This window comes from Gymnoscopelus microlampas (assembly GCF_963454915.1).
Source record: "Gymnoscopelus microlampas genome assembly, chromosome: 2".
In the NCBI taxonomy this organism is placed as follows: Eukaryota; Metazoa; Chordata; class Actinopteri; order Myctophiformes; family Myctophidae; genus Gymnoscopelus; species Gymnoscopelus microlampas.
In genome coordinates, this window is record NC_139939.1 from 933,635 (window position 1) to 957,170 (window position 23,536).

Genomic DNA, 23,536 nt, shown 5'->3' on the forward strand with positions numbered 1-23,536 from the left:
ATAGGAGGACTGTGGACAGTCCAGAAACCGTCTACCAGTGACATCATCGTTAGGCATGATTTTTTTTTTCAACAAGATTTCACATTTTTTATTTAGATTTGTATTAACACGAGAACAATGGCTTCTTTTATTGCATTGCAACTTTCCAGGAATAGAAAGCCTGCAGTTTCTATTAGCTTGGATTCCCCATTGATGATGTCACTGGTAGACGGGACTCTGAACTGTCCACAGCCCTCCTCTGAGACACAGACCGAGTAGAAAGAAATGGTACCATTTTATCATGAGTATTAGTGAGGACCAATGATATGAAGATAGGTTAAAAAGAGGTGAAGTTGTCCTTTAAGATTAACACATCTGTGTTCCACACCATTTGATAAAAAAAAAATACATGCATTGTTTCAAGTGCGTCATGTGTTTTGTAAGTTCAAAACAGTTGTGTGCTTTCAAAGAAAAGTAGCCGAGTTGATATTGATATTGATATTGAACTTTTCTTTAACACATTTGTGATTTCAAAGAAAAGCCTAATTGTTGAGCTTTAAATTGATATTTAAGTTTTAACATTAACAACTTTAACACGTGCCTGTAGATCACTACACCATAAAGAACAGTACAGAAATAAAGCAATTGAAAGCATGTGTTCAGGGATGCATGAATGAGGAACACAAACTGAGGAGTTGGGGTATAGTTCCGGCAAGAACTTGCATGTCTCATTAATAATAACATATTGAAATGTGTACGTTTCAAGATGTAAGTGAACAAGGTGCCTTAAAACAGTGAATGGTAAAAAATGAAAATAGATTTAAAATGTTGTCATGATGTTTCAAATGTTTCATGACTCACGGCTTCAATGCAATATATGTTCTTTTTAGTAACCCTAAAGCCTACTAGAAACACATCTACTACTAATCTTACTGCTAGGGACAGTGTGTTATTTAGCAAAGGTTGGAATAGCTCAAAACGGGGGAGGGGGAGGAGTCATCAAACTTTTGAGCACTGGGGGTGGCATGTTTTTTTTTATTTTGGCTTCAGGGGGCGTCACGCACCTTTAGTTGTTGAATTTTGTATTTTCTTGTATATATTTGTATTCATACGTGTTAATACTCCCCTATCTATATGAAGTTAACCCTGTATGGTGACATGACTTGGTATATCCCACTTCTGCGGACGGCGGACGCAGTGAACAGGAGAGAGACAATGTTGCCAGATTGCGTGGTTTTAAAACTCATTGGGCTGGGAAAAAATAGCATTGGGCGGGCTTGTTTTTAACATATCTGGTGGGTCACAGAAAAATATTTGGAGGTCGGGGGGGTCACAAAAAAAAAGGAATCACATCAGCACTATAACCCCCCCCCCCCCCCTGAATAAAAAACGCACAGTCCCCTATAGTACTACTCATATATACTGTTGCTAATATTGCCTGTACTACTTTAGTAGCCTACTACTGCTAATATTATTTACTACAACTGCTGGCACCACTGCTACTCATAATGCTGTCAATGTTGTTTCCTCTGCTAGAACTCCTGCTGAAGAGACACAACACTGCGGTGACTCACAGTCAAATCAGCCCCGGGGAACATTCAAGAATAGTACTGATGGCAGAGCAGGCAGACCTAGACCGGCTAATGGCGTCCTGTTATCCAGCAGTATACGTTAAATTCCAGGCCGGGTTGACCGAGACACGGATCAAAGAGGAGTTTGAGAAGCTTCACAAGTGGCTACGTTCCGAAGAGAAGACCAGGATATCTGCGCTGAGGAAAGAGAAGGAAGCCAAGTATCGGAAGTTGTTGGATCGACCACAGGGGGATCCGAAGCTGGGCTCAAGAGCACTGATAAATGTGGCCAAACACCTGGGCAACCTGCCCTTCAACATCTGGACCCGAATGCAGGACGTTATCAAATACACTCCTGTGATCCTGGATCCCAACACGGCCCTTGGTGGATTCATCATGTCTGATGACTTTACTGCAGCGCATTGGGATCATTTTACTGATGAGTTAGTTCGCCCTGACAACCCAGAGAGGTTTGAAAAGTGGCACATTGTCCTCGGATTTCAGGGGTTTAACGAAGGGTACATTTCAACGACTCACATCTGGGATGTTGAGGTCAATGGAGATGTCTGGGGACTGGGTGTGGTAGAAGAGTCTGTCGACAGGAAGCAAACCAAAGGGAAGGGCAGCAAAGGTGGTAGATACTGGGGAATAGAGTTCGACATTAATGAATACAAAGCAGTGTCGGTAGCATCAAAACATGATTCGATCCCAATGAATCTCAAAAAGGAGCAGAGAATCAGAGTCCATCTGGACTGGGACAAAGGACAGCTGTCTTTTTCTGATCCCGATTCTCACACCCACCTACACACCTTCACCCACAGGTTCACCGAGAGAGTCTTTCCATACTTTGAAAATGGTTTAGATGATGTAATTATGCAGGTGTTGCCAGGGAAGGTCAGGGTCACTTGGGAGCATGTGGGTTGTGACTGGGCCAAAAATGGAAACACTCTATCTGATTCTGATTGGGAGAGCCTAGACACAGAAACTGATTCTGATTCTGAATCAGAATCAAAGCCAGAGCCAGGAAAGTGTAAGCCAGAGCAGGCAGACCGGCTAATGGCGTCCTGTTATCCAGCAGTATACGTTAAATACCAGGCCCGGTTGACCGAGACACAGATCAAAGAGGAGTTTGAGAACCTTCACAATTTTCTACGTTATGAAGAGAAGCACAGGATCTTTGAGCTGACGCAAGAGAAGGAAGCCAAATATCGGAAGTTGTTGGATCAACCACAGGGGGATCCGAAGCTGGGCTCAGGAGCACTGATAAACGTGGCCAAACACCTGGGCAACCTGCACTTCAACATCTGGGACAGAATGAAGTGCAAAATCCAATACACTCCTGTGATCCTGGATCCCAACACGGCCCTTGGTGGATTCATCATGTCTGATGACCTTACCGCAGCGCATTGGGATCATTTTACTGATGATTGGTTTCGCCCTGACAACCCAGAGAGGTTTGAAAAGTGGCACATTGTCCTTGGATCTGAGGGGTTTAAGTCAGGGACTCACAGCTGGGATGTTGAGGGTTATGGAGACCTTTGGGAACTGGGTGTGATTGAAGAGTCTGTTGACAGGAAGCGCGGTAGGCCCAGAGGGAAGGGCACTAAAGGTGGTAGATACTGGGGAATAGAAATCATGACTCCTCGATACAGAGCAGTGTCAGCAGCATCAAAACATGGTTGGATCCCATTGAATCCCAATGAAAATGAAGAGGATCAGAGAATCAGAGTCCAGCTGGACTGGGATCAGAGAATCAGAGTCCAGCTAGACTGGGATAAAGGACAGCTGTCTTTTTCTGATCCCAATTCTCACACACACCTACACACCTTCACCCACAGGTTCACCGAGAGAGTCTTTCCATACTTCGAAAATGGGGAAGATGATGTAATTATGCAGGTGTTGCCAAGGAAGTTCAGGGTCACTCGGGAGGATGTGGGTTGTGACTGGGCCAAAAATGGAAACGCTGCATCTGATTATGATTGGGAGAGCCTAGACACAGAACCAGAACCAGATTCTGATTCTGATTCTGATTCTGAATCGGAATCAAAGCCAGAGCAAGGAAAGGTCAGTGTCATTGATGCCATTATGCAGTTGTTGCCAGAGAATATCAGTGCCATTCGGGGGCATGTGCATGTGACTGAATCAAAACCAGAGCCGGAATCAAAACCTGCACCATTATTTCCTGGTTATTCTTTGCTGTGCATTGTTGCTGCTCTGCTGTGCTGTGCTGTTGCGCTGTTCTGCTGCTTGTGATTTTCAGCACTGTTTCCCAAACAACTTGGTTGGGACCCATGTTTGAGCTGCGGACCAATTGTTATGGGTAAATGTCCTACATAAAACAAATACATCTTATTTCAAAAGATTCAATTAAAAACGAAAAAATATCAATTAAAAACAATTCGAATCCTTTTCTAAAGTAATATATAAAAATATAAATGTAATATAATATAATATAATATATATATAATAACAAAACAAATGAAAAAAAAAAACGTTGAAGTTGTGAAAATAGCTTGAATGTTGTCACCACCATAGGAAAAGACCATAGTTAGACAAAACCTATTTGACTGCAATAACAATTGGCACGTTTTGGCTAGGAGACCCTTAGGTTGTTTGAATGCTTTGACAACAAAGGTGAATATATTGTGTGAGTATTTTAGTGTACTACAAATTCTACTAGGAGGTTGAATTATTTTTTTGTTTTTTATAATGTATCCTATTACAGACAACAGTGGAATGAATACGTTAGTACTGTAACATGCTGAAAATACGAGTAGAGTTTAATAACTTTTAATTAAACTATTGTGTATTACTAATACAACAGTGGAATGGATACTTTAAGGTACTTTAATGGGGTTATGTGAAGTTCTTTCTATTGTACTATACATTCAATTATGTGATTTTTTTTTTGTAACAATAAAAAGTTCAGAGCTTAAGTTTCCAAAGTGAAACATTTCTTCTATGGCATTATCTTCGACATTTTAAATGCATGGATGTCTAATTAGATTTGGAAATGTATAGAGTATGAACTCATTCAGTGCCATTGTCAATTTATTCCAAAGCAGCCCAGAGTGCCAAAGACGTGTTATTTTTTTTTTTTATATTTTAAATATTCAGTCCTTTCCCAAAAGTCAACGCGGCTCCATAATCACAGATATTTTTGTTGCTAATCCAAAAAAAGACAAAGGACTGAAAAAAGTGTAATTTTTAATGGATCAATGCATGAGAGCTTTAAGGCAGGTACACACTACAAGACATTAGGTCCGATATTGCTGTCGCCGACATTTTTTGGCGCTCGCCGACAAAACCTCCCGACCTGACGCAGATCGGCCTTTGATCGGCGAAATAATGCTCTGTGTGTGTGAAAGGCTCTGCGACCCGATGTGGCCGCGATTCTCCGCTCTGCGACGGCTTTCCGACCGTTTTCAGATATCTAAATTGTTAGATATTCAGGTGTCTCGCAGACTGAAAATCATGCAATGTGAAAGGGGCTCCGATCAGCTTGCAGAGCAGTTAGTTGTTTCAACCAATGAGAGAACAGTACCAGGTAGCTGGGGGCGTGTCACTGGACATATAAGCTGCTGGGGTTCAAGGCCAAGTTCATTTGAAAAAAAAACACGAGACGATGGCACCAAAAAAGGCTACCAAAAAAAGCAATCATCCAGCGCAGCCCCAAAACGCATGGACCCCAGAGAAGGAGGCTCGCATGGTGGAGCTCTGGCAGGAGCAGCCCTTGTTATATGATATCTCAAACGAGAGATATCATGACAGGGCTGTGAAGGCACGTATAATGCAGGAAATGGCCAGTGAGTTGGACATTTCAGGTGAGACATGTATAATTATTTACTGGAGGCCTATCTAATTTCTTCTGTTGTAATAAAGGATGCATGTAATTAGGCTATAGCAGTTCCAAACAGACACAACATAATTTCACCATTAATTGGCTTTTTTTTCTTTCAAGTGAAAGAACTTGAAACTAGGCAAGCATCTCTCCGAACCCAATATTCCAAACATCTGAAGCCAGTTAAAAGTGGTAGCGCCCCCAAGCCACAAACCAGCCGGACCAAATGGCTTTTGAGGGTGCTGGATTTTTTAAGGCCTCATATTGCCCATCGGCAATCTGTTACCACGGTATGTATTCAAAAGTATTGGCCTACAAATGTACTTAAAGTAAATGCCATTCTGCAGAATGTATAAAAACGTTTTGAAATTAGCAGATCTACAAGCTCGAGCTTGTCGATTATTTTAAAGAAAACTGTGTACATAGGCCCAAAGTGATTAATGTCTGATTGTTTGGTAATAATAATGCAACTCCAGAAGTAACTAGTAACTATATTGTTAAAATAATTGAAATGTAGTAGGCTAGTAATTACAGTACTTGAGCACATGTAGCCTACTTTACTTTCCACCACTGACAACGTTTTCTTGACTTTTTGTTTAACCTCTGTTCCAGCTTGAATTGCCACCTAGCGACGTAGAAGATGATCAGACTGGAGGATCAGTTTCAGACGATCAGTCTTTGTCACAGTCACAAACACCTGGCACACCATCATCCCAATCCCAATCCCAAGACTCGTCAATGCAACTCAGCCTCTCCCATGCCACTCCCGAAGCATGTGAAATGCCCTCATCACCTAATCAAGTCTCATCAGCACCAGCATCCTCACCTACTACAACTGCCGCAAATACATCAACTGCACGCACCAGTGTCAGCAGGAAGGCGGGGGGGAAACGGAGATCAGCTGACACTGACATTGAACAACAGAAACTAGTGGTCCTGAAACAAATGGCAGCCCATGTGAATGCCGAACCAGAGGACCATTTAGCAATTTTTGGGAAAGGGGTAGCAAATGAAATGAGGCAGATCCAGAGAGCGAGCAGAATCCCCAAAGTCAAAGCCAAAATCATGGCATTCATTTATGAGGCCCAGGGTGACGACGACTCACCACCCTCCTCACCGGCGCGAGCGCCGTTACCATATACTCCGTTCCCTCCACCTCCACCTCCCCCATACATGCCCCATCCCTATCAACCACGAGGCATGCAGTATCATCAGTCAAGTCAATACAGTCAGGGTTTTCAACCACATGCCTCCCATGCCCAACAGTCGGGCTCCCATGCCCAGCAGCAGCACCACCACCAGCAGCAGTACGCGGCTCAGGGTTCTGAGCCGCGGGGCTCCCATGCCCAGCAGCAGCAGCAGCAGCAGCAGCAGCAGCAGCAGCAACAACAACAACAACAACAACAACAACAACAACAACAACAACAACAACAACAACAACAACAACAACAACAACAACAACAACAGCATGTGGCTCAGGGTTCTGAGCCCCATCCACAGGACCAGCCCAACCTGGGTTTTTTGCACTCACTCCTCAACTGTGAACCCGAGTAATATACTCGGGTTCACAGTTTCGGAGTGAGTGCAAAAAAGCCGCATATGTATGTATGTATGTATGTGTGTGTGTGTGTGTGTGTGTGTGTGTGTGTGTGTGTGTGTGTATATCTATATCTATATCTATATCTATCTATATCGATATCTATATCGATATAGATATATATATATAGATATATATTATATACTATATATAGATATATATACTACATATAGATATACACTCTCTCTCTCTCTCTCTCTCTCTATATATATATATATATATATATATATATATATATATATATATATATATATATATATATATATATACTACACATATATATGGCACAGCATGATCGCTTTGTTGCTATAGTTCCCCTTATGGGAACACGCTTTATGTTTGCATTATTTTCTTTTCAACCACTTTGAGCACAGTTGTTTGCTGTTCATTTGTAATTATTATTGTTCAATTATATTATTTACAAATGCGATAAAAACAAAAGATCATCACTGCTGAGCAAAAACTTTGGATTTTCTTTTCAGGAAATATAAATGTTCCAATAGATCCAATGCAATTACTACTTCACAAGCTCATGTTATTACTATAGTATATAAACTAGTGCAGTATCACTCAAATGGGGTTACATGTACCCCTATAGGGGTATAAAGAGGTAACACTGGGAGAGATAGTGGCAAATGGGAATAACTACTGAAATGTTATGGCCACAGTTTTTAAACAAGTACTAAAAAGGCAATGCAGGAATAATGTACACAATATGTAAACACAGACACAACACATGTGTTCCAATAGCTCAATACTGTATTACAAAGTTATTAGAAAAACACAAATTCTGTGGTAATTTATTCATCAAACCTATACAAAAACGTACAACCTGGTATCCCCATGGCGGCCATTTTAACGACCAACCCTCTATTTCCATGGTGAGGGCCCAGGGTGTCTGGACTCGCTTAATTCCCAACAAAAAAAGATGCGGAGAGGAATTGTTTTGTAACCATTTTTTTTAATTATTTCCAGCAAATATCCACAAGAATAATCAAACGTAAAAAGGGCCAAAAAGAACCTCTCAATAAAGAAATACGGTAAAAATCTGTAGGCTCTTTCCAGTGTTCCCAAAATCCAAGTCAAGTCACCTCAAACAAGCTACACCCATTTCCTGTCTAAGTGAGCCTTTCAAAATAACATGCCAAAAATACAACAAACTGTTCATAATTAGCTTAGAAGGGAATCTTTTACTCTGAAAGGAATAGGAAATGCATATGGGCTAACTAAAATCAACATGACACATTCCTAAATTAGTGGTATTCCAAAAGGTGTAATTAGAGGTGGAGGCTTATACATTTCAAATAATAGTAACGCAATCTATTCCTAAATAATATTTGCCATATAGGAAAACGAAATTTAGAAAAAAAAAAAACAAAAAAAAACATAAAACTGGCTCCAACACATTTCTAAGCTAACAACATGTAATAATCAAATTATAAGCATTCATGCAGTGCATGGCATTTCTTTATGGAAATAAAATTAACTTCTGCTGTCCTAAATGCAGTTGTCCTGCCAGGGAACACAACCTGCAGGTGAAACAAAATAATCCCGCAGGATCTGACGCTGCGTTTTGGCTACAACAGGTGGGTTGCGATCCCTTCCTAGCCTCTTCAAGGGCTCTAGGGACCCTGTCCCTTCATTCCTCCATGTGCCATCAACCATGACATGTTGGTCATTTTCCCAGTCTACCAAGCCCGGAGGCGTATATGCCCCAGACCTGCGCCCACGGAGGAAATTGTGGATGCACAGCGATGCCATGGTGATGGTGGTCACCCTGTCGGGCTCCAAACAAATGGTCGACCTGAAGACCCTCATCCTGTTGGCAAGAATGCCAAAGGCATTTTCCACGATGCGCCGTGCCCTTGAAAGGCGATAATTAAACACCCTTTGAGAGTGGTCCATCTGCCGAAACGGGTAGGGCTTCATGAGGTCGCACCGCAACGGGAATGCCTCATCACCCACCAACATGTAGGGCATCATTATGTCAGTATTGGCCAATGGCTCAGGCGGAGGAAAGTTTAGGCGACCCCTCTCCATTGCCTTGAAGAGGTCGGAGTGTGCAAACAGTCCTCCGTCTGGGACCCTGCCCTGTGTTCCAACACTGGCATAAATTAATTTATAATTGGCGTCCACACAGGCCATCAACAACACTGAAAACCCCCCCTTATAGTTCCAGAAAACGCTGCCACTGTTTACTGGAGGTTGGATGGTGATGTGTTTTCCATCCAGCGCACCAAGGCAATGGGGAAATTGCCAGCGGGCCTCAAACTCCTGGGCTATTGTCCGCCATTCTGCCTCTGTTGTTGGTGTCTATAGAAAACAATGATGAATATGAGTAAAACACAATTTGTGACAGATGTATACGATGAAAACTTTTAAAGTACTCTTTAATTAAGATACAAATGAAATGACTTAGCAGGATAAAATAATTACTGTTACAATATGGTTACAGCGTTATAACTATATACAAATATCAATAATAGCAGTTTCCCAGGACAATATCATTATTTTGATGTGATTATTGGCCCAAATCATATACAGTTTGTGTCTGTGACGTTAAACAGAGCCTACCTTCAGGAATTCTTTTTTCATGGCCTGATACAGCGCCTCACAGGTCTCAAACACTATTTCGGAAACAGTGCTGGTCCCAATTCGGTACTGGAACCTCAGAGATTTGAAGCTCTCACCTAGGTGATGAGATATATACATCAGAGTCCTGCAACGGACTGGGTACCGTTTTAATGGGTGAAAACGGGTATAAAATATACTTTCATAAGCTCACGTCACGGGGACGGGGACGGGCGGTAGGCTACTGAACTAAACGCGAGTGGCTAACATTTTCTTGTGAAAGTCAGCACTGTTTCCACCCAAACAACCATATATGCTATTAATATTAGAGAAAACCAAACCTGTTGCCAAAAACCGCAGGGTCAGACAGAGGCGCTCCCTCGGGGTTATTGCGCGTCTCATTTGTGTGTCCTTGCGAATGCGGTGTTCGACCAACCCCAGCAGCATGTCAAACTCCTCCTCGTACATACGCAGAAGCTGCCTGAAGCCATTTCTATCATCCGCCTATCATATATTGAGGGGGGAGATAGACTTTCTTTCATAATGTATAGTAGATACACAAGATTTAAAAAAGACAAAACAACAACCACGCGTCATTGTCGAACGGCAATAACAGGCAGCAACATAAACGGTAGTTTATATCAGAATAAAGCTTCATTTATATGGCATATTTCGAAACAAATTTACTAATAATGCATTGGGATACACACAAAGTTTCAGATTTTCCAAATAACAACGAAGACTGCAACAATTATGTCCCTTGTTATCTTCGGAAAAAGTAGGCTATTTACCTCCAACTCTCTCAGCAAAAGACCCAATCCTCGCTGCGCGCGTCGACCAATCCATTTGTGAATCCACATACGTTTCTTTTTCTCCTTCTTCCTTTCACTGCAGAGCATTGCGCAAACCAGTTGGACAGCTCGTTTCTTGCGCTCATCCATGAATCCAAAAATAACAACAACAACAACTTTGAAACCACCTCTCCCTTGCACAAGTTGCCGTGTGATTTGCAGTGTCTCGCGGGGGTTGACACCAGACAGAGCTCTCCATATATAGTGTCGGCTATTAATCGGTGAACTATCCTACAGTGTGTCAGCCCTTGTCGGGGATCAATCGTGTTGGGGAGACCACAACGATATTATGACAGCCGATTTCAAGAAATAAACTCCTGCAGTGTGTTATGCTTAACGATCAGATGACCCCCCGACCACGTTAAGGTCTTGCAGTGTGTACCTGTCCATTGATGAGTGAATTGTTGCATCCATTCATACAGGAGTGTTTCATCATATCAATCTATTCTTCCAACAAAGACCTGATAAGGAACCGAGCTGCTAGGCTATATGCAATGGTTCTCCTTCACAACTATTACTTTATGGCATAAGGAATGCTCAAATGGTGGCCTATATATATACTGCATATTAATGCATTTTCCCTTTACATTATAAATTGTATGGATTTTAATTGATTCTATATATTCTTTTCCTTTTATTTTATTCTGTAACAATTCTCTCAATTGGCTATCTTGTTGACTATTATAGCTTAAACACTAAATTCCTTAATTTCATGATTTAAACAAATTGACAAAAACAAAGGGCCTTGATAAATATTCAATCACGGTCCTTGGTAATATAACGGGCGAGTATCATAATTTATCATTTAAAGGTAGTGTACATATTTAAAAAGATAAATAAATAGAAAGTGTTAAACGTCTTCATTCTGATGGTGATCATTTCTATACACACAATACAGCACAGAAGACATAATATCACCAGGTTGTAATTACATTTTCTAATAAATATTCCTATTCACTGATACCAATGTATGATTTCTATGCTTTATTTCAACTTTGAAATTGCTCCGTAAAACTAGAACAATTTCCCAATAAAATGGGATCCTGGTATAAAAAGGATCCCTGCTATAGAGAGTGTTTGTTAGTAAACTGAAATTAAATTAGGAGCGGTAAGTCATACAGGATACTGGATAAACAAGTGAAACTGTAAATGATGAGACAAAATAAAATGAACAGACGTGGTTAATTTAGTAATTTAATAAATAATCAAAATAAAGTTCATGTGTCTATTCTTGAGAGAGTATCCAAATGTGGTGTAACACTGTGCATGTGTCCGCAAACTAAACTGAGTGAGTTTCCTGTGTGTGTGTGTGTGTGTGTGTGTGTGTGTGTGTGTGTGTGTGTGTGTGTGTGTGTGTGTGTGTGTGTGTGTGGGCTATGTGTGTCACTGTGTGTGTAGGCTATGTGTGCGGGTTGGAGTGGAGAGATGGAAAATTAGGTAAACATCAGCCAAATATAAACCAGATGTAAACAAATTAAATCAATCATGTCAATTATACTATGCAAGGGATAATGTATGAGAAGGTCGTCATTATTGATATTTAAAGGGATTCTAGGCAAATTCAGAGATCAAAAAAAGAAAAAAGACTGTTGTCAAGCAGAAAACTGTTTATTTAGGAGGCATTTTTTGAATCGGCCTCAGGTCTAAATGGGTTAAAGGCATGAGGCAAATCCAAACCGATTTGTAAATCTTAAAAGAAGCAGAAGCATTCAGGGCTGAAACGCTGCACTTTGTAACTTCCCTGTTCTGCCCCGGATTTAGAACCCCGGTCTCCTGCACAAGTGCTGACATTTTAACCTCTGGTCAAACTTCGTGTCAAACCAGAAACAGGATTGTAACAAAGGTCGTGTCCAACCTAGATAACCAGGGGTCTATTCCACGAAAGCGGAATTAAATTATCCTGGTTTAAAAGGAAAATCCAGGTTTGACAAGCCTGCGCTGTTCAGCCTGGTTTATTCAGTTCCACGAACGCCAAGCCTAGCTGAGAAGGAGTGACTTTGTCAAGCCAGGATCGTTAAACCAGGCTGAATGTGAGTTCACCTATTCCTATAAAAGACCATGAAAGTCGATAGCAGAGTCCTTGAACTTGACCAATCATGGAGCCCAAAACCAGAGTGGCGTTCTTCTCTGTGGCTGAACAGCAGCACTGCAGCAGCTCATGGAATCATACAAGGAATTAAAATGTATAATAAGCAAGAAAGGAAACACGGCCGCAATAAATATAGATCCAGAGAAAGCGAATTAGCAAATTAAATGCAAAAGTTGTCCAAAAATATGCAACTAATTTATATACAAGTCAATAAATATATAATTCAGTTAGGCTTAAACATGAGGAGTTTATGTGAATATTGGAATTATAATTATAAACACTTAGAATCATTTTCTAATTTTTAATTTCTAAAATCGAAGATCTACAAGTGAAAAGCTTCCCTTTTGGCGGCCGGGGGTCCCCGGTCAACGGGAGTCAACGGGGGTCCAGGGGTACACGGGGCCGGGGGTCAACGGGGGTTCGGGAGTACCCGGCCCCCCGTTGACCCCCGACGGGGGTCCGGGGGTACACGGGGGTCCGGGGTACAACGGGGGGCTCCATGGTGGCCGGGGGTCCACGGGACCCCCGGCCACCATCGGGACCCCCGTGGACCCCCGGCCACCACGGGGACCCCCGTGGACCCCCGGCCGCCACGGGGACCCCCGTGGACCCCCGGCCGCCACGGGGACCCCCGTGGACCCCCGGCCGCCATAAGACAATTTTTTTCCGAGCTTGTAGATCTTCGATTTTCGCATAAGAATTGAATAAGTGTGGAAAAACTCATTGGTTTACGATTGGAGTCATTGGACTAACAGCTATTTCACAAAAAACTGAAGAACAAGGCACTGGATTAATAAAGCTTGGCTGTTAGCCTGGTCCGGACCAACTTCACAGCTAAATTGCCATGGTAACTAAGGCAGGATTGCTTCAATTTTCTTTTGTGAAACTGGATCATGGATAAACATATCCAGGTTTACTGGCTAAGTTAATCTGCCAAGCTAACTCAGCTTTCGTGAAACCGCTTCCTGGATAATTTAAGCCAGGATAGCCGATTAAACCCGAGTTAAACCCGGCTTATCCCTAATCCAGGTTTCGTGGAACGGGCCCCTGGGATCTAACTGTCTCAATAGAAGAGCAGGGAGACACAACCAATCCAATTGTATACGTTATATTGTGTTAACATACTCTACCATACAGATTGTATAAATTATATTGTACTAGCATAATCTACCGTACAGATTGTATAAATTATATTGTATTAACATACTCTACCATACAGATTCTATACGTTTTATTGTATTGATGATAAACTTTATTTCAGACAATAGGTCCATATAAAAATGCAAAACAGACAATAACAACACAGAGATAGCCTGAGTACCAGACTGTTTTCACTCCATAAAGCCCAGATCAATTAATAACATATAAACATTGCCTCCAGTGTTTCCAGAAGCACAGATTGGTGAGCCAATGGGAGCCCACGGATATGTTCTCCGGAGATTTTGACTCCGCCCCTCTAGACCAGATATCTAGGGCAGGCTACCCCGAAACTAGCCCGCTGGGCTTCAGCTGCCACACTTGTCCACGGTGTGTGCGTGTCCTATCCTCACTGACCAGGGGTCTATTTCACGAAACCTGGATTAGGGATAAACCGGGTTTAAACCGGGTTTAATCGGCTATCCTGGCTTAAATTATCCAGGAATCGGTTTCACGAAAGCTGAGTTAGCTCGGCAGAATAACTTAGCCAGTAAACCTGGATCCATGATCCAGTTTCACGAAAGAAAATTGAAGCAATCCTGCCTTAGTTACCATGGCAATTTAGCTGTGAAGTTAGCCTGGTCCGGACCAGGCTAACAGCCAAGCTTTATTAATCCAGTGCCTTGTTCTTCAGGTTTTTGTGAAATAGCTGTTAGTCCAATGACTCCAATCGTAAACCAATGAGTTTTTCCACACTTATTCAATTCTTATGCGAAAATCGAAGATCTACAAGCTCGGAAAAAAATTGTCTTATGGCAGCCGGGGGTCCACGGGGGTCCCCGTGGTGGCCGTGGACCCCCGCCCCCCGTGGTCCCCCAGACCCCCGGCCCCCCATGGACCCCGTTGACCCCTGGCCCCCCGTGTACTCCCGAACCCCCGTTGACCCCCGGCCCCCGTGTACCCCTGGACCCCCGTTGACCCCCGTGGACCGGGGACCCCCGGCCGCCAAAAGGGAAGATTTTCACTTGTAGATCTTCGATTTTAGAAATTAGAAAATGATTCTAAGTGTTTATAATTATAATTCCAATATTCACATAAACTTTAAGCCTAACTGAATTATATATTTATGGACTTGTATATAAATTAGTTGCATATTTTTGGACAACTTTTGCATTTAATTTGCTAATTCGCTTTCTCCCTGGATCTATATTTATTGCGGCCGTGTTTCCTTTCTTGCTTATGATACATTTTACTTCCTTGTATGATTCCATGAGCTGCTGCAGTGCTGCTGTTCAGCCACAGAGAAGAACGCCACTCTGGTTTTGGGCTCCATGATTGGTCAAGTTCAAGGATTCTGCTATCGACTTTCATGGTCTTTTATAGGAATAGGTGAACTCACATTCAGCCTGGTTTAACGATCCTGGCTTGACAAAGTCGCTCCTTCTCAGCCAGGCTTGGCGTTCGTGGAACTGAATAAACCAGGCTGAACAGCGCAGGCTTGTCAAACCTGGATTTGCCTTTTAAACCAGGATAATTTCATTCCACTTTCGTGAAATAGACCCCAGGTTTCCTTGGACAAAGCTGGCCCGTTGGGTTTCAGTTTGCTTGTCCACTATGCATCAGCGCAGGTATGTCCCTCTTGTTTAGCGAGTGCCTGCAGTGCATATTATGTTGTGGTCATGAACTTGACCGGTTGTTTCTTGTTGTTTTAGTCCCTGTGTGTGTGTGTGTATCTGTTCATCCCTCCACAAGAGCGCTTCTCTGCCCCTGTGTGTGTGTGGGTGACTGGACCACGCAAAGTGTGTCCGCGGGCATTAACTGTGTGTTTTGACCTGGAATGAGTGGTAGGATACATCTATCTGTTTCCTCGTTCTTGTGTCATTGTTAATTATCATTAAATAGTAGGCTAACACGGCCGCTTGTATTCCCAGGCTTGGTGAAGAGAACAAATGCTGCCGCTTTGCCTGGATCTATAGACCAATTATTTGTTTACCAACATTGAGACTGTACTGCACAGGTGGTGTTTTCATGCAATCAATTCCCAACATATTGTTTCAGGCTGCGCTGGTTTGTTCATTCAACCTCCTCTTGTGTGTTGGCTAGTGAGGCGCGTCCTAGCGAGACATGACAGAATGGGTTTCATTTGGTGCCGGCCTGCGCGTGCATACTGGTTCTTATCAGTGTGACGTCTTCTGTTAACACATTAACCATCAAGAACGTAGTCCTACGGTCCATTAAATCCAACTGTTAAGCGCCGAGACGGTAGCCCTACGGTCCGGGTGCTTTTTCCTTTTTTTCGATTTATTTATTTATTTATTTCAATTTTCTACACGGACCATTTTCAGTGTAACACCACCGGAACGGAACTATTTGCGATCCGGTTTTGCCGTTCTCGTCGGCCTCCATTCTAAAGCGCACACTAAAACTCAATTTTCTCCCTTGTAGTTTTTTCTCCTCGGTCATCACTGTTTAACATAAACCGTTCTAACTACAACATGGATGCCCCGTTTGACACGTGGTCTGCACTGGTAGACACAGGGACATGTGCACAATGTTTACAAACAGTGCATCGCGCATTCTTAAGGATTTTAACGGGGTCTATGGCGACGTGAAAAAAACAAAAAACAACAATAAAACCTTGGCACTGGTGAGTACATTATGAGATTAACCTCTGGCGGTGGATGTGTTAATGGGTCTATTTCACCACTCACCAAGTGTTGGGTTTATCAGGTTATCAAATCATGTTGCCTTGTTGAGTGAAACCCCCAGTCGCCTATAGACACTGTCTACCCCCAACCTGATATTTAAAAAATATTTTGATTTAATGTATTGTACTCGTCTCAACTAATTCTGGTGCTCTGTCTCTGTCTAGTTCTGGTGCTGAGGCCCCAATCAGGACCAGGCGACGCCTGCTCCAGTGGTGGTGGTGGTGGTGGTGGTATCCCCTTTATTTTTTGTGTGCCATTTAGATTATTTTACTATTTTTGTTCTTGTGTGCTGTGGCTTGGTGTGCCACTGCCTTGGGCTGGTTAGCTGCTTACCCTTCCCCGCTGGGTAAACCTCAGCACCGATCCCTGTAGGGGTACAACTTATAGTGCTGAACCACTGTCATACATTTTAACCTGTTTTATCTATGAAATGTTATGACCGCTTAGCTTGTGTATAGGCCTATCAAGTGAATAAAGCTTTTTATACTTTTGTTACAACCCACGTATCTGCCTTATTCAATTCAGTACAAAGAACTGTGTGAGGAGTTCTCATAATGTATTCAGGTGGTTTACTTCATTAAGATTACTAAAACTATTTTGTAGGACGCAATTCCTTAGGTGGTGTAGTTGGCCATATTCATTCTTACCGCCCTGTTACACATGGATTGGAAGCCAGATAGGAAGGGTTCATAGAGATTATTCAATGCATTTTCACACCTGTCAAATGACTGATGACTGGGGATGCATTTGACCTTATACGGCATCATTTGACATGAGGGGACGTTACGTAGTTGGGAAGCCTCTCGTTTCTCCAGCCAGACTGTTGCCTCCTGCGATTTTCTAATGTTCCGTCACACAGTCCGGAGCAACGGAAACTCTGAAAATGATCCACGGATAAAGCGGCTGCGAAGCCTCCTCCCCGCTTCTGTTTTGTCTTTGCACGATGCGACGCATTGTGAGCTTGTAGATCTGCTATTTTCAAAAGATGTTTATACATTTCATGACTACATTTGAAAATGTGTGAAATGGGACATACTGCATAATCAGTTCTTTCTACTTTTGGTACTTTAAGTACATTTTGATACCAATACTTTTGTACTTTTACTTGTAACAGAGTATTTCTACATTGCAGTATTGATACTTTTACTTCAGCAAAACATTTGAGTACTTTTTACACCACCGCTATAGGGCAGGACTTGCGGACCTTCTATATCGTTGCTGTTGGGCAGGAACCCCTCATCTCCATCTTTTAATTTGTTGTGTTTTTTTTTCGATCTTTTTCCCGATTTTCTTCGATCCCTTGATCAAACTACCGCGTCACACAAAATCATGAAAAGTAGCAGATCTACAAGCTCCAAACGCGGCGCGAAGCGTCAGGTTGTGAGCTTATCGATCTGCTGCTTTTGCTGTTTTTGAATTTGAATCCTGAAAAGTAACAGTTTTGGAACATGTGAGGTTTCCACCCGACAGAGACCATTATACTTTCCAACTGCTTGGTCAACTTGGCCACGACCGGTGATGGACAAAGTACTCAACCAAATTCAAAGTACAGATACTCCTGGTCAAATATTACTCCATTACAAGTGAAAGTTGCCCTGTCAAATTACAATTTGTACTTGAGTACTTGCTTTAAAAAAAGTATTCAAAAGTACAAATTACAAAGTACCTAATATATCAACAATTGTGAAAATCGCAGATCTACATTGTTTACATCGGCTATGAATAAATAAATAAATTCAATAATTCAAATTCAATCAATAATGTATTATCAATGAATCATACAATGAGCAAATCAAAAGAAATCATGTATCACAATGTATCACAGTAGCCTACTCAAATCCTTGTCAAATATCTATTAGAAGTGATCAATTAAAAACTAAAAGCGTTAATCTATTTCAGCAAGGACAATAATTACCAAACAAATAAAATGTGTTTAATAGTAAAGGAGCAGTATAATGGAATAATACAACAAATAATGAGAAAAATTAATGCTTCCGATGAGCAAATAAAGCATTAGATGATAGAATCATAGCCTATATGATCAAAGATGATTAATATGGTAATGAGCAATGAAGAAATACATACATGTAAATGTGAAGTTAGGGAGAATAGAACCTCAGGGAGAGGTGACTGTGTGGTTGTATTCAGGAAAACAACGTCAGAACAATCCACTTTAAATCAATCATGTAACATGTAAACTCAATACGTGTTAACATAATAGAATCTATACCGCCTTCACCCTTTCACCTGCCATTGAGGAGCCCCCAACGACGTAAAGCCTCCGTCCTACTCCTCCCGCCCAACACTCCCTGCTGACAGGCTCCGCCCCCCAGCCTGTGGGAATACGTGCAGTGACAAACAAAACGCTCCTCCCCGCCCGGTATCCCTCCCCCGAACACGGGATTCGAACCCCCAGACTCCGTGGCAGTGTTGATTTCGTCGACTAAAACTATGATGAAATATGTTCGTCGACTACCTTTTTTCACTGAAATAAAAACTAAGCTATGATGACTAAAACTAAGACTAAATATATTGACAATTTCTAAAAACTAAAACTAAAAACTAGACTCAAATGTTAGTGAGGGACTAGTGGAGATGAGATCCAGTAAAACTAAGACAAGTAATTTTATGTTTGGTTGCGCTCGGGTGTTGCGCTCTGAAAATAGCAGATCTACAAGCTCACAACGCGTCGCAGAGCGACACGTTGTGAGCTTTTAGATCGGTTATTTTCAGCATGCAACCAAGTGTAAAATCAGCCATTACGACGCCTTCAAGGCACCGCCAAACACTGCTCCGTGGTGGTGGGCAGCTGCTTTACCACTGCGCCACCCGAGTGCCTTATGTCCACATCAACATGAAATGGATTATTCATTCAAACCCAGGTCAGTGTGAGGTGTGTCCAGAGCTCTGCGTAGGTTCTGCCAGAACAGTCCAGGGTGCTGTGCAGCCTGGGACCAGCTCAGGTAGGTGTGTCTCTTCACCAGCCTCCTCATGTGATGGTAGGGAGACAACTGGTGGGCTGGAATGTCCTCCAGAAACACCAGGATCAATACGTCCTTCTGTTCATCAAACAGACGGTAGCTGCACACAGGAGACCAGAGGACATTTACACTCAGTCAAGTTGTATGGACAGTTTTATTTATAACGACCAAGAGCCACAGGGCTGAGAGTTTATCTTCAGCAGCTCTGAGTTTTAGCTAACATGGTTCCCCATGCAGCAGTGGTTCTCAAAGCCTATACTGTAGGGTTAACTGATTTCCATGCTACTGTATATTAACACATTTTACTGGGGACCCCCTGGAACCCCCTCAAGGACCCCTGGGGGTCCCCGGACCCCACTTTCAGAACCACTGCTATACACCATCAGCTGACATGGTTTAACAGCAGTGGTTTATAATCCCAACCAGTGAAATGATGGAGGAATGCTTCTAACATTATGCTTTATGCATTATATTCATATTAACATGCCAGTTACTATTAACTTTTAGATTAATGAGTTAAAATATTATGTCACCATTCTGAATCTGTTTTTAACAAATGTGTGACTAAAATCTAATTACATGTCATTCTCATGTAAAGTTGCCGGAATTGTGATGTTTTTGCCCTGGGTCACAAATGTTACGGATGTGCAAATGTACAATATAAATAAAGGGGACTAATTTTCTTTAAATTGATCAATTCAATTATGAATTGGGCTATAATGCTGCCACTGTAACAACTGCAATACTGCCCCCACCTGGCCATCTGGATCTCTCTCGAGCACCATTCACTCTCCAGGTAATGATGGCTGATCACACAGATGGTCTTTCTGCTGCCATAGATGGCATCTGTAATGTTCTCTATGATGGGTGTACCTGGAAACAAACAATAAAAAGATTATTCAAACCTGATTCAAAACTATTTCACTTCTTGAGAGACAGACAGACATATAGCATCACATACTGTAATAATAATGGCACTAAAGACAATACCGTTCTATATTCAATACTCCACTCCAGGTCTCGCTATGGGAGAGTACCTATGTAGTCAGGGGACGGATATTTGTTCTTTCCTTCGTTTCTCTTCTCGTCAGGAGTTTTCTGGGCACTTGGGACATGGCTATGCCCCTAGTGGTGGGCACGGTCCTGGGTGTCGCTTCTAGGCATTATGAGGCCTTGGGCTGGATGATTCGAAACTTCGGAATTGCAATCAGGGAGTTTATCAAACCTCTCCCATAGCGAGACCTGGAGCGGAGTATTGAATTTAGAACTATAGGTTACTATTGTAACCCCGGTTCTATGGAATACGAAGCGAGAGGTCTCGCAAAAGACACCCTTCTTGTTTGAGGCAGACGAGAAGAGAAGTCTTATTCTGAAGGAAAAAGCGGATATCCGTCCCATGACTATATAGGCTGAGGGCGGGACCTCCAGGTCAGGGGAGCGAATCAGGATTCAGCTAAATGGTTTTGCCTGTAAGTATACCAAGATAATGCTTCTGTGTTCGCGCTAGAGGGCGCTCTCCCATAGCGAGACCTCTCGCTTTGTATTTCATAGAACCGGTGTTACGATAGTGACCTATCGTTTTTGACAGAAAGAGACATATTTAGATATACAGTATTACTTAGAGACAGAGAGATGTTTGTACCTGGTAGGAAGTCTCGATGGTGCAGACAGAGTCTCCAGCCCTGCTCTCCCTCCAGCACCGGAAGCATTTCTCTGTAAACCCAGAGCTCATCGTGAACGTTGTAGGAGATGAAGGCATCGTAGCGCTGAGGAGACCCCCTCTTTCTTTCCATGGCATCATAAAGGAAGGCCAGGAAGAGGTAGTAGGCATAGAGAAGATGCAACCTCAGGAAGTGGTAGGTGAAGGATGTGAGCAAAGTTAGCACAATCACACAAGTGGAGGAAAGGAAGTAGATGAAGCTAGCGTCCACCCAACAGGAATGATAGTCAAAGTCCAGAAACCTGGTTCCCTTTTTAGCCAGAGGAAAGTCACAAGTGTAGGAGTAAGCGTCAACTACCTGTGTTTGGTTGTTGTTCAGCATCCATTGCTGAAAGTCAGCATTAGAACAATCACAAGCTAAAGGGTTGTCATTCATTTTGATATACCTGAGAGCAGGGAGAAAATTGAACGCAGAGACATTGATCACCGTCAACTCATTCTGACTCAGGTCCAGCCAGGAGAGTCTAGTCAAGTTGGCTTGTGCAAGGAAATCCAGGGATATCAGATTACAACTACTTATGGAAAGAGTCTTCAGCTGTGGTACAAATTTATATGAGTCTTGGTCTGGTGGTTCACCATAGACATTCAAGTGTTCCAAATGTTTCATATCTGAGAGCATGTCCCACATATTTGGAAGAAAGGTGTATGGACCAAATTGTATTGTTAAGCTCTTCAGGCTGTTCAATAAGGCTGTATTATAGTTCTGCCATTGTAACTCATGGGGTGAAGATGTCATTTTGAAGGGTTTGATATAGATACTTAGACTAAGTGTTTCAAGTTCATCTAGTCCTTCCAAATAGTTGTTGCTCCATGGAATCCATTCCATGTCCCTGAATTCTATGTCTAAGTGCTTTAGCGATTTCAGACTCATGAATTCCCTTTGGTTGAGGTGGTACACATTAATATTACTTAAATCCAATAATTCGAGTTTCTGTAAGCCAGTCTTGAATGTGTCCCCATACGTCTCAATTAAATTGTGCTTCAGAGTTAGAACCTTTAACTCATTAAGATGTTGAAAAACACACTGTTTGAGTTCATAGATGTGGTTGTTATCTAGATGAAGGTGTGTGAGTCTGGTTACATTTAAGAAGTCTACGCAGCTTAAATCATGAATATTATTGTAACCCAGGTTTAGGATTTCAAGCATGGAGAGATTCTTAACATCGTCTGGCACTTTGGAAAGTTGGTTCGAGCCGAGGGCCAAGTGACTCAGTTGATTCATTTGTTTTATTGAATCCTTAGACAGATCAGTCAGATCATTAAATGATAGATCCAGGTTGGTAAGCTGAGTACAAGGTGACATTGTTTCACTAAGGTTGGCATTGAATCTACCCCGCAGTATGAGTGACCTCAGTGTCGGTATTTTGCAGATAATATTTAAGAGATCTCTGTCTATCCACAGACCGTCCAATCTCAGCTCTAGGTACTCCAGTGAATCAAGGCTCTGTAGAACCTTTCTGATGGAGTTATAAGACATAATAGAACCAATCAAATACACTGTGGTTATATTCCTTAGAAAATACTTGTCTGGTATGTCCCACTCCCATCCATCATCATTACAACATTCTGACAGGTCGATTGTCTTAAGATGTGGAAATACAGCCGTTGTGATGCTGAACTTTTTTATCGACTGTGAAGTAATTCTCAACTCCCTGAGCTCAGAGGACATGTTTAATGGCAGATCTTTTGACTGAAAAGACCCTAATTCACGAATTGTGATGTTCAGCACCTGTAAGCTTGGTAGTTGTAAGATGGTGATTATATCTGTCATTTCATTGGATGTCGATGTCAGACTTAGAGCCTCTAAGCCAGTGAGTGACTGGAAGGCAGCAGGGTTGATGAAATGTATATTGTTACGATCCAAGCGTAGAATCAAGAGGTTAGACAGTCCCTGAAACATATTGTCTGTCAGACTTATTAGTTGGTTATCGTGCATATAGAGCACTTTAAGTTGCACCAAAGGAACAAAAGCCCCGTCATCTACATGAGTTATCAAATTCTCACTCAGGTTCAAATCTGTGAGATTTGACAGACGGTAAAAATCTGTCTTGTGTATCTTTGAGATGAAATTGCCCCTTATTGTTAGTGATATAACGTCTCTGGGAATGTCGTCTGGTATGTCATCGAGATCACAAGAATAACAATCCACTGAAACACCAGCAGTGACATTGTCAGAGTAAAGAATAGTGCAGTCTTTCAGGAAGTAAGCTAGTATAGGACTAAGATGAAGTGTGAACAACAGAAATAAGAAGGAGAAACAATGCCAGCTTCCTGTCTGTAGCATCATGGCTGTCTTCAGGGTCAACTGTCAGATACTTTTGGTGGAGTAATTCTGCTGTGGACACTGGTTGATGACAACACTGTTCAGCATTGATGATCTAAAGAGGGTACAACAGCAAAACGGTTACTTTTATTTGATATTTAACCCTTTAAGGCCGGGAAGGGAACGCATGTGTGTCATTTCTTCTTTGGCTATTCAAAAATAGCAGAT

General features: G+C 42.1%; 1 protein-coding gene across 1 annotated transcript; it reads right to left on the minus strand.

Annotated features, from left to right (window-relative positions):
• Positions 1-19,208: 19,208 nt before the first annotated feature.
• LOC311058801 (toll-like receptor 13) lies at positions 19,209-21,367 on the minus strand (the record flags this gene model as incomplete). Its single annotated transcript, XM_084076311.1, has 3 exons — positions 19,209-19,425; positions 20,081-20,198; positions 20,968-21,367. The coding sequence occupies 3 exons, from the start codon at positions 21,365-21,367 to the stop codon at positions 19,209-19,211; spliced, it is 735 nt and encodes a 244-aa protein (XP_083932437.1).
• Between the last annotated feature and the right edge of the window lie 2,169 nt (positions 21,368-23,536).